Source organism: Frieseomelitta varia, unplaced genomic scaffold (assembly GCF_011392965.1).
Source record: "Frieseomelitta varia isolate USP_RPSP 00005682 unplaced genomic scaffold, Fvar_1.2 scaffold_912, whole genome shotgun sequence".
Classification (NCBI taxonomy): domain Eukaryota; kingdom Metazoa; phylum Arthropoda; class Insecta; order Hymenoptera; family Apidae; genus Frieseomelitta; species Frieseomelitta varia.
Genome location: NW_025110715.1, coordinates 380851 through 392781, shown reverse-complemented (window position 1 = coordinate 392781; position 11931 = coordinate 380851). Strand labels below are relative to the sequence as shown.

The window sequence follows — 11931 nt, the reverse complement described above, 5'->3', positions numbered from 1 at the left end:
AATGTTATACAATCTGAATCGAACGTACTCAATAACTAACAGAATTTCCACTACAGTTTAAGAAAATACCGATTTTAAATTTACTACGCTTCACATTCGATGAATTTTTTTGTAATGCACTGAAGTTCATAGGAACTTCCGTGACTTTGAAACGGTTGCACTGAAGTCCTCGGATTCCCGCCTTTAAATTTTTTTGTATTCATAGTAGCTCTGCGCGAGAAGCTGTTGCTTTGTGTTTAGCATACAAAATATTTACTTACATTTAATTTGTCAGTTTATTAAAATATTATTATATAGTACTAAAATTATTGTTAGCTGTGTATTATTTCCTTTGTGAACATCACGTAATTTTCTATTCACTTTTTGATAACCTCATAATGACTGATAAAGTAGTAAAAAGAGCACCTAAGAAAAAGGCAGCAAATGCATATAAATTGCCAGATCCAATATCTGCCGGTGAAATATTAACAGATTTGGCAAAACAACAGTGGATCCTTGGAACGTCGATCGGTGTCGGAGGATTTGGTGAAATTTATTCTGGTATATTTTCATTCCTAACATTTTATTTCTACAGATTTTTATATTTTTTATAATAAATACAGTTTTTATAATCTACATTATTTACTATACATTAATAAACAACATATACAATAAGAATAATCATTTAATTTTTAATGACAATTATAGCTGCACCTTATAATGGAAAAACTCCAAAGGAATATATTAATGTAATTAAAATTGTAAGTTTCTGTTAGTGATTTCTAACTATTTAGAAATATGAATTTTCTATGTGAAATTCTTCACATTTTCAAAATTGTAGGAACCACATGGAAATGGACCATTATTTGTAGAAATGCATTTTTATATGAGAAATGCCAAGTCAAGTGAAAGTAAGTTAGTTAAATTTTAATATTTAAGTTAGACTAATTAAATTTTAATGTTTAAATATAAATTATTTTTATATGTAGATTTATTTCATTGATCTTACTTTATATTTTGTAACAAACTGATACAGAAAAAGAAAGAATATTATGTGAGATTATTAGAATATTATGTAGAATATTTGTTTTTAGTTGATAGCTGGAAAAACAAAAAGAAATTGACATCACTTGGTATGCCTCGATACATTGGTTCTGGTAGTCATGAATATAAGAAAGTAAAATACCGATTTGTAGTAATGGATCGGTATGGCACAGATTTATGGAAGCTATTTGAAGCAAATAATAGAAGATTTCCAGAACACACAGTATACAAAGTAGCTTTACAAACAGTAAGAGGCAATCCAAAAAACAGTTTAATTCATTAGTTTATTAATACATTTAAACAATTACTTTTTAAATTGAACTATTACATTCTACATTATATCTAAAAATTTTTAGATAAATGTATTAGAATATATTCATTATAAAACATACGTGCATGCTGATATAAAAGGATCGAATTTACTATTAGATCTAAAATCTCAAAATCAAGTTTATCTAGTAGATTTTGGATTGGCTTCTCATTATACCACTAAAAATGAATATAAACTAGACCCAAAGAAGGCACATAATGGAACCATTGAATATACTAGTAGAGATGCTCATATGGGAGGTAATTATGATCATTCTGTAAAATTTAATATATTAAATAATATAATTTTAGTAATATATTTTTACATTTCAGTGCCAACGATGCGTGGTGATTTCGAAATTTTGGGTTATAATATGATTCAATGGTTGTGTAGTTCACTTTTATGGGAAAAAAACTTATCAGATCCAGTTACTGTACAAAAGAAAAAGGAAGAAGCATTTGATAATATTCCAGAATTTTTAAATAAGTCTTTTCATGGGTCAGTTCCAAATACCATACTTAAATATATGACTTTACTAGCAAGTATAAAGTTTAATGAAACACCGGACTATGAAAAATTTAAAAAGATACTAATAGAAGGATTGAAACAATTATCGCATAAACCAGATGGAAAGTTGGAATTTAAAAGTGATGTTAATTCTCACAAGGAAATAATTCCAAAATCTAGCTCACAAAAAGTAAAAAAGACAACTGAAAAGAGTAGGAAAAGTCCTCGCATAAAATCTATAAAAAATTTAACTCCTGTAAGTAGTCTTGATGATAGTACTGTAGGAGTTGTAATAGACAAAAAACGCGGTGGTGTAAACGATATTAAACTAGCATTAAATGAAATTGAATCTGATGAAGAATATGATATAAAAATAGTCAAAAAATCACGAAAGGTTACCAGTTCTGTAAATAAATATGACGAGAAGAGTCCAACTAGAAAGAGTCCAATTAGAACTAAGAAAAGAATTAATAAAAATCGCATCAGTGAATCAGATTCTGAACCAGAGGTAACGTATGCATGTTTTTAATTTACTACCATTTTTATTTTTAACTTATCACCATTATTATTATATATATTGTTTGCATAGATTGTATCAAAAGGTACTAAATCGCGGCCCATCAATATTCGAAATACAGCGCTTAAAAGTACAAAAATTCAATCGAAAAATGTAATAATCCATGAAAGTACCTCTGATGAAGATATGTTTAATACATAATTAACATAAGTGTGAAATAAATATGTGCATTTCAAATGCGTTTATACGTATAGAAATCTGGTTTAGATAAATGTACATTACTGTATTTATAGCAAAATTTGTAAAACTTGATACGTTGATTATGCAAAAGGAGTATTTGCAAGTGCATTTTATAATTTATATAAGGTATTGTATCAATTTGTATTACTCAAAGAAATCAATATATATTATTTTGATATAACCGAATGATAAAGAATTGTACAAAATGTGTAAAATGTACTGATAGTATTAATCTGGCATACTTATGTAAGAATAAAAAATACGACGATGTTCAGATTTTTAACAAACGAAGTATTAGTTAAAAAATTTTATTGCGTAATTTCTGTACAAGTAAATTATTCTATATACATACAAATACATGTTTATCATTAACGATGTTTATAGATTGTATTTTTTTAAATTTATTATTTATTTTTTAAGCTTCTGTATCTGTGGTGCACTTATTTTGACTTTTCCAGGAATATTTCTAGCTATTGTTTCCTCTTTCACAGCTTTTAATAAGTCTTTTTCTCTTGAAGTGATTTCTTTATCTTTCATAAATACAGCCATAGCAGTTTTAGCTGCTTTTCCTCTCTTACCTGTACCTGGCGTTAGTTTTACTTTAAATCTAAAAAAATTATATATATATATATAATAAAAAAAAATTTTAATATCATATTGTATAAAAACAAATGATTTAACTTACTTATAATTCAATACAGTACTATAGGGCGCTATCACCGGCACAGCAAATAGTAATTCATCTTCTACAACAGGTTTTCCTGTTAATTGATCTAACATATCTACTTCAGGCCCTGGACCTGTATCTTCCTCAATATTTTCTACAATTTGAGTATTTTTTGGTAGAGAAGCTGGTTTTGTCGTATTTTTTTTTTTTGTTTGTTGCTTTGGTCCAGATGGATCTTTATTTTTATTTTTCTTTTTATCTTCTTTTGCAGCACCTGCTGACTAAGAATCATTATATTATTATGATAAACTATTTTTTTAGTAATATAAATGTCATTCATCTTTAAAAGAGAATACTTACTTGAAGAACTTGCATAGATAATCTTCTGTCTTCTTCGTCTTGATCTTTATATTTTTCTTTCATTTTTTTTAATCTTCCTTTTTGTCCTCGTTTTAGTACAATCTGATCATTTTTTTTAGGTTCTATCTCAGTTTTTTCTTTATTTTCTTTTTTAGGAAGAGGTTTCTGTTTTACTTCAGTATTTTTTTGCTTATTTGTAGCATTTATTATTACGGGTTTATCATCACCTAAGTAAATTACATCTAAATCGTCTTTTGATGTTACTCTTGATTGATTATTGTCAATATGTAATTTTACTCTATAATATATTATTTCAATATATTATTTATATAAATAATATAGTTAAATTACAACATATAAGTCATAAAACTTACTTTGAACCAGAAACATCAATTCTAATTTGTGTGTCAGGAAACTGAGATAAATTATTTTCTTCATCACTAACGTCCTGATTTTCTCCTTTATTTTCTTCCATAATTAAATCTGCTTTAGACTCCTCTTGAATAGGATTTAAATTATTTTCAAACTGTTCATCTATTTAATTTAAATTTAAGTACAAAATATAAATTAATAATGGTGAAATTTATTTCATTATGCATTTATATATAAAGTATTACTGTACGCCTTACACAGTTGTATCATATAATATTTTACCTTCTTCAGAATCCTCTATTAATTCGATTTCTCTATCTTCTTCAATAAGAGAATCTGTGTGCTCACTTTCGTCATCAACAATTTTGACCTTTCTCTCGTTTTTGTGTCTTTCAATTGAGCTTTCTTCTAAACGAAATAAAAATCCTAATCCCATGACTAATTGACAAGGTGGTAAATAATTCTTTTTTCCCCGAATCATGAAGGATCCAGTAGTAAGATATTCACCAGTTGGAGCCGTTTTAGATACTTGATCGTTATTTACCCACCATGCTCCTGCTACTACTTTAGCATCCCACGCAATACTAATATCACAATTATAATGTTTTTATAGTAAAAGCATATTATTAAGATATAAGTATTTATATATACCTGTAGGCAATAGCCATTGTGCCTGCTTCAGCTAACGTTTTTGGAGGTACTGGGCCATTATTTGGGTTCTTAATAACTATAGAACTAGCACCAGTTAAATCCGCATGAACATATATATCTCCAGATTTAAGGTATCTCTTTACTATCAATTCATTTTGCTGCTGATCCCTTCCACCAATAACTATAGTTACAAGTTACAAAATTACTGACTATTACCACAAATAGTATACATCCTTTTAATAACTTACCAAGATAATTCTCAGAACTAATAAACCAATAAAATTTTTCAAACCAATATATTTTTCTTAGTTTATTAATGCTGTGAATTGCCTGTACTTCTTTCAATGTTTGTTTTGTCTTTTTCTCTGCCGATTTTAAAGCCTTATCTTGTGACTCTATTGTTTTTTGTTGCTTTTTAGCTGCCGATCTTTTTTGATTGTAATAATTTCTAGCATTCCCAAAAGCTGTATGTGCTAAATCAATATCAATTAACATAGGCTTTAATTCTGATTCCTCATCACTGTCTTGATAAGGATCGTGTAACAATAAAGAAATATGATTTATTTCTAATTTTAATAATTTAATTGCAGATGCAACAGGATCTCCTCTACTCGCTGCTTCTTTCAACAGCATTTTTATATCAGGCCAAGCCATTTGATTTGCAAGAGCACTTTGTATAGCTAATATGGCATTATCCACCAAAACTTGGTTTCTAGAAATTAATTCTGCTTTTTGTTTATCTAATTCTTGAGTTTTTTCTAAATTCATCAACCTTTGGTCATGATCCTTTTTTACATTTTCTAATTTTTTAAGAGCTTCCCGTTCTTGTTGCAAAGCTTTCAAATCTAATTTTTGACCTTCCATTGTGGAAAAATATTCATCTACTGCAACATCAAAAGAATCAAATTCCTTGTATGGATAATTTTTATACTGTTCAAATAAAAATGGATGGAATTCAATATTAGTATAGATAAAGTCTTCTTTATTATCTGCAGTTGGTTTTAATTCTTTTTTTTGAATAATGTATCCTTTAGAAACATTTTTTCTGGCAAGGTCCATCATTTCATTTGCATATTCTAATGCTAGAATTAATTTCGGCATATGTTCTGCAACAATGAAGTCTTTGCCAATTTTACAACCCAATGTGAATCCACTTTTCAATAAAACGTGATCAATTACAGCAGATCCAAATTCTAGAAGTGGATTTAATACTTTTTTCAAATTTTCTCCTATTTTAGCATTCTGTAGATGTTCCTGTATATTTTCTATTGGTGGCATTGTATTTTGATGAGCACGATCCATCGGATATTTTTCCTTAACAGCAAACCTGATCATTGCATGTTTCTTTAATAATTCATAATTACACAAGTCCAATTTGCATTATAACTTACCTAATCTTATCTCCTTCTGTATGAGGCCTCAAAATATTTAAAATAGTCATTTCATAATCTGTTAATACTATATTTCCACGATCATATAATTCTAAAATTATATGATATGCTGCATCACCACTTCCAAATTGCAAATCAATCATTCGGTCTACACCTATTTGACTAAGACTCTCAAGTCGTTTATTTTTAAGATGTTTACGCATCTATAATAGTAATGTATAACAGATAAATAGTTTCCTGAATAAATCGTACAAATCTTGTAACGTACTTTCATCGAAAATCCTGATGGTGTTACATTTTTTGGCCATTCAAATGCCGTTGTATGAATCCTATTACCAGATTCTAGCAGTAGGACACATTTTTCTTCACCGCGTTGAAAACGTATAAGATATGTCCGATGATCAATATCATAGACTTGATTTACACGCATACCAATGAGCCTAAATATTAAAATTGACGTGAAAATATTTAAAATATTGCACCTCCTAACCTTTTCGCCTGAAAAATAACATTTTTAATATTTACTCACTTTTGTAGCTCACTTATCGTACAAACGATGTCATAAGAATTAAATCTTGTTTTCATTTTTATGCATATATTATTCCTTTCTACTTAAATTATTGAAAAAATATGATCTTCACGTCATGATCAACTTTCACGTTGCGTGCAACTCAGTTACGTGTAGTCTACTAAACATAGAACACATACATATGCGCATGCGTACATAAATGAATACGTGCAACTTTCATTTTTTTACAAATATAATAAAATAATAAAATAATAAAAATAATAAATTTTATAACATATACATTTCACAAATAAAATTTTTATTATATGAAATGCTATATTTGACAAAACAAGAGATAAATATACAAATAAATGCAAGAAGTTGTTTTTACATTTTTTATTCAATTATTCAATTAACATGAATAAAATATAATGTGAAATTCGCAGATGTTAACGATAAGATTTCTGGTATCGTGCTCTGGCACCTGGACCACCAAATTTCTTTGGTTCACACCTCCTTGGATCAGCAACTAGAAGCGTACGGTCATATTGGATAAGAATGTCTTTTACTTCCTTTTTACTAGCTTCATCAACATCTAAAAAAAAAGAATACATATAGTTCATAATATCTTATACATTTATATTTAATATTAATATTAATATTTTTCATATTAAATCTTTCATTAATACTTACATTTCTGATAATATGCCACAAGAGCCTTAGAAATAGCCTGACGGATAGCATAAATTTGTGCTACATGACCACCACCATTCACTCTTACTCTAATATCGACTCCAGAGAACTTTTCCTGTACAAGAAATATAACAAACATAATACTAATTAAATAAAGATATGATGCAGTAAATACAAAGTGTCCCATCAGTACTGTTATTTTGATAATCATAAATAATCATTTTCGGAATAAGAGAGCATCATAGGAAAACTTGGAAAAAACTTCTTTTTTGTCATTCGAAACACTATTCTCTTAGATATTTTTGAAAGACGACAAAATTGACGTACTATTGAATACTTACTTTGCCAAGCAACAAAATGGGTTCTTGTAATTTGTACTGTAATACTCGAGGTTCAACCAATTCTAGCGGACGCCCATTTACTCGAAGATTGCCGCGGCCTCGTTTGCAATAAGCGACCGCAGTTGCGCTTTTCTGTAAATATAAATGTACACACTTAGAAGAACACGCCGGAACATAACCTTTCTTATTTTTTGGCAGTTAACACTTACTTTGCGTCCGAAGACCTGAACGGACTGAATTGGTTCTTTTTGTTTCTGAAAACAAAATTACATATTAACTTGGCGTGAAAATGAATATTTTCCTTGCATAAAAAACGGAAAATTTATAGAATTTGCACTATGAAAAACCCACCTTCTGCATTTTAGTAGACACGCTTAGAAAGGAAGTTATCGGGTAACACCTCGATATTTTCGATACAAACTACACTAGTCAAATTTAGGCTTTAAACGACTTCCGGTTATAAGCGCAATATACAAATGTCTTGAGATAGATTTGATTAAATAAGATTTATGATTAATATTGCATAAGGTTTATACATATAAATGTTTATATAAATAAATTTTATGATTAATAAACTTGTATAGAAAAAAATATCTATATTTTACTAATTCTTAATTTCGTTCCGGATGATCTTATTATTTATAAAAGGAGTATATATATATATAGTTCTGTTGAAAGAAAAACCACAGGTAATAATATTAGTTTCGTTTTATAGAATAACAATAAGATTTTTTTAAATAATCATTTATTAAAATATTTTTAGAATTATATAGAAATATATCATGTTTCTATCACGTATCTATTTGCATCGGTCTAACAACCAGGAACATTATATTTGTAATTACAACCATTAATCGTTGTGTCAAATACAAGACTATATGGACAGTAGAATTTATTCGCCACATATTTGTCGTTTACTTTTTGACAATAATAAAATATTGAACAATTTTTTAAATCTCGAACATAGCCTTCATGCGTGCATACAAAAATCGGCGATGATGATGATGATGATGACGGTGTTGTAGTTGATGGTTTTGTTGTAGTTGCTGCACTAGTATTAGGTTTCGTAGTAGTAGAAGTTAGAGGAGGATTATATCCTCTTAACACCCTGTTTATAGTGAGCAGAAGTGGATACTTTTCACCACATGTACCACGAAAGTCGTCGGTTTCAACGCTCCATATCATCATACCACCAAGGCCCATAGACATAGCATACTTAGTCTTCTCTTCAACAGATCTATAATTTAAACATATTATTCTCTTATATTATTATTCTTATTCTCATACATTTCCATAAGCAAACACTTACATAGTGTCGTCGTATCCAACCCATTGATTATCTTTGAAAGCATAAGGCACATGTTGTTCAGGTTCACGTCGTACGGTCCATCCTTGTTTAACATACTCGCAGATTTCGTTGTAACCGAGCATGCCACTTTCTTGTGTGTAAGGACCAGGTCGCCCAGGACCATTTGTTGAAGAACCTACTGTATTATACGAAGGATTCGACAAAGTAAATGATCTACCATAAGCGGGAATACCAACAACAAGTTTGTTAGCTGGTGCGCCTTGTTCAAGCCAATATTTAACAGCCGAATTCTAAAACGTAAATGTTTCATACATTCAAATCAATAATACCTTGTCATCAACTTTAATCAATAAAAATTGAAAATAATCGAGAGTGCGATTTTACCACGTTGAGTTTAACTTCATCTCCAGACTCCCTAGAAGAAGCGTATAGCGGAGCGTTAATTGCTGCGAAGTTGTCCCACGATCCATGGAAGTCATAGGTCATTAAATTAATAAAGTGAGGATATTGCGACATTTCTGAAATAAGGTAAGATTTGGAGGCAGAGGTTTCGGCTGCGCCGACCGCCACGCTAAGGATGTAACCATGTTTGTTAAATTCCTCTCTTAATTCCTTCATCAGGATAACAAAGTTCTCTTTGTCAGCTGGTTTGCCACCACGCTGGTTCGGATATTCCCAGTCAACATCAAAGCCGTCAAAATTGTATTCCTTCAGGAAGGTAATCACATTCTGGACGAATTGTGCACGTATATCAGCATTTGCCGCGACCTCAGAAAACGTCTGGGAACCCTCGTTCCAACCACCTATTGCTATCAATGCCTTAGTTTCTGGACTTCGCTCGCGGAGTCTGGTAAATTTTCCGTAACCATCTCGACCATTTGGTAGGTCCAGCCATGAATCCAATATTTTAACATTACCATCTTGAGAAATACCAATAAAAGTATAGATTATATGAGTGCATAGAGTTGGATCTATATCGGTCGCTTCGAATTGTCCAAGCCCTCGACGATAAGCTGCCCAGCTACCATAATAACAAACGATCCTCTCTGGATAGTGAAAACAGGTAGTATTACAACTTAAATTGTCTATTATTGCAATTAAATAAAATAGAATATATTTAGGATTACAAAATTAATTAACAATATCGATAATAAAGTTTAAAAATAAACATATTAAGGATAACGTTAGTTTTATCAGAAATTTTTGATATTTACTATCGGCATTCGTGATTGAAATGACGAAGGATAAGAATACAAACAGGAACACTGTCTTCGACATCTGAAATAATTTTTAAAAATATTAATAATTAAAATTTCATCACTGAAAATCTAAAGAACGAAAAATCTAACAAGTTCGGGAAAACTTACGCGTGTAGCCAACATACTTTGTGGTTTTCGTTTGCAATACATTCTAAAATGAATATTTATGTTTCCGACATTTCATGAGCAATCGATAAAAATTATATTTTTCTGTTTTCGGATAGTAATATATTAATTTGAAGTGAGCTTACTATGAAACGTATTAAAAATTCTCACCATGTTCTTTTGTTTATATAAATTAAAATTTTTTATTTTTATATTGATTTTTAATTTTTTGTTTTAAATGAATATGGATTATAGTAAGAACATAAATATGTTGATCTATTAATGCACATTAAAAATTTTTATATCTGTCCGTCATTCAATGAGAATTAATTATGATCAGTTATAAAGATTCATTTGAACTTTAGGACTATAAAATAGATATTGAGGAGATAAAATACATAAAAAACTTTTTTGAAAGAAAATCTGGAAGTTAAACATCACGTTTGTTTCTCGAATATACTTTTGGTCTTTAAATTGACACAGGTGTGTATGTATTAAAAATTGCGATAGATCACATCGCTACTTTTTCGACAAAAAAGGAAAAAAATAAAGCTGAACCGGATAATGAATAGATATAACAAATAATAAAGATTATTTCTAAAAGAAAGCGAAAAATTTTCAATATAAATATTTCACTAGTTTTCAAAACTAACATAGTAAATTGAACTTTTATCGTATCATTATTTTTTTGACATAAAAGTAAATTGAAATAATGCTAAATCAAATAAAAGTTCTGTGACAAATAACAAAGATTATTTCTGAAAGAAGATGAAGAATTTTTAATACATTTTGCTAAAAGATTTCAAAACTAACACAATAAATCGAACTTTTATTTACTGCCAAATACAACACTATGGGGATATTAAACGTGAAATAAAGTTTGATAAAAATATTACCTGTCAAAATTACAAAGTTCAATTTCCACTTGTTTCAACTATTGACTAGGATCTACGTAGATGTTAGGCGACTTATTGTCTATTAACTTTTAACAAGTACCTTAAATACACTTATCGTGTATCAGATATCGAATAGAATTTTTTTATCAGACTTGTTCAACCCAAGCCTTTATATACTAGATTCTGATTGCAATCAGTATGTGTTATCAAAATGAATCATTATCACCGTTCACGTTTTTTTCTTAGTATCCACTCAATCTGCAGTTTATCAATCGTTACAAATGGCCAACAGATGTTTGACTATGCTAAATATTAGTTTTTCTGTACGAATAAGATTATGATAAAATTGGCAAAAATTACGTATGCAATAATTACGAAATCATTGATAGTGCATAACAAAAATGTGAAAATTTTAAATATTACATTCAAAGATGTGCAATATAAAATGATACAAAAAACAAATAATTTGAAAACAAATCATTTCGCATATATTTCTTTGCATTACTTACTTATCAATTGTTTCCAAAGAACTTGCAAATCTTTAACTGTTCCTAAATCAAATATGAATCATGATTTTACTGTAGGGTGATACTTTTCCCGCGAATTTCATGTGCAAAAATATTTAATTAAAAAATTGCACATATAATCGAATGTTTTATTTGGAAGACAATAAGAAATACAAATATTTGCTTTAAAATTTTCTTAGGATTAGTGAAAGAGAGATTATAAATATATTTTTTTGTATAAAGACTCAATAATTCAAAACTCAGGTATTTGCTTTA

The 11931-nt window shown here is 29.0% G+C and overlaps 4 protein-coding genes across 6 annotated transcripts; 1 reads left to right on the top strand and 3 right to left on the bottom strand.

Annotated features, from left to right (window-relative positions):
- The first annotated feature begins 193 nt into the window (after nt 1–193).
- On the top strand, nt 194–2914 carry LOC122537548 (serine/threonine-protein kinase VRK1-like). The gene is made up of 7 exons (XM_043670794.1): nt 194–540; nt 688–740; nt 821–890; nt 1074–1270; nt 1380–1593; nt 1666–2348; nt 2430–2914. Exons 1-7 carry the CDS (start codon nt 378–380, stop codon nt 2556–2558), a joined length of 1509 nt encoding a protein of 502 aa, XP_043526729.1. The 5' UTR covers nt 194–377; the 3' UTR covers nt 2559–2914.
- LOC122537545 (nuclear export mediator factor NEMF homolog) lies at nt 2890–6717 on the bottom strand. Of its 2 annotated transcripts, XM_043670788.1 has the most exons (10): nt 6568–6717; nt 6307–6478; nt 6039–6241; nt 4896–5974; nt 4648–4828; nt 4279–4580; nt 3999–4158; nt 3625–3922; nt 3283–3545; nt 2890–3204 (listed from the first exon to the last, which is right to left on the bottom strand). In XM_043670788.1, the coding sequence occupies exons 1-10, from the start codon at nt 6621–6623 to the stop codon at nt 3006–3008; spliced, it is 2913 nt and encodes a 970-aa protein (XP_043526723.1). In that variant the 5' UTR covers nt 6624–6717; the 3' UTR covers nt 2890–3005. The 2 variants fall into 2 exon arrangements, with proteins under 2 accessions (XP_043526723.1, XP_043526724.1); XM_043670789.1 differs by lacking the exon at nt 2890–3204 and having other exon boundaries at nt 3298–3541.
- A 210-nt stretch (nt 6718–6927) lies between these two features.
- Nucleotides 6928–7999, bottom strand: LOC122537497 (40S ribosomal protein S16). The gene is made up of 5 exons (XM_043670698.1): nt 7932–7999; nt 7790–7834; nt 7581–7712; nt 7240–7354; nt 6928–7141 (listed from the first exon to the last, which is right to left on the bottom strand). The coding sequence occupies exons 1-5, from the start codon at nt 7938–7940 to the stop codon at nt 6996–6998; spliced, it is 447 nt and encodes a 148-aa protein (XP_043526633.1). The 5' UTR covers nt 7941–7999; the 3' UTR covers nt 6928–6995.
- Nucleotides 8000–8316: 317 nt separating this feature from the next.
- Nucleotides 8317–11294, bottom strand: LOC122537495 (chitinase-3-like protein 1). Of its 2 annotated transcripts, none has more exons than XM_043670695.1 (5): nt 11150–11294; nt 10104–10167; nt 9274–9935; nt 8890–9179; nt 8317–8817 (listed from the first exon to the last, which is right to left on the bottom strand). In XM_043670695.1, the coding sequence occupies exons 2-5, from the start codon at nt 10165–10167 to the stop codon at nt 8394–8396; spliced, it is 1440 nt and encodes a 479-aa protein (XP_043526630.1). In that variant the 5' UTR covers nt 11150–11294; the 3' UTR covers nt 8317–8393. The 2 variants fall into 2 exon arrangements, with proteins under 2 accessions (XP_043526630.1, XP_043526629.1); XM_043670694.1 differs by having other exon boundaries at nt 10104–10170; nt 11151–11292.
- Nucleotides 11295–11931: the final 637 nt, after the last annotated feature.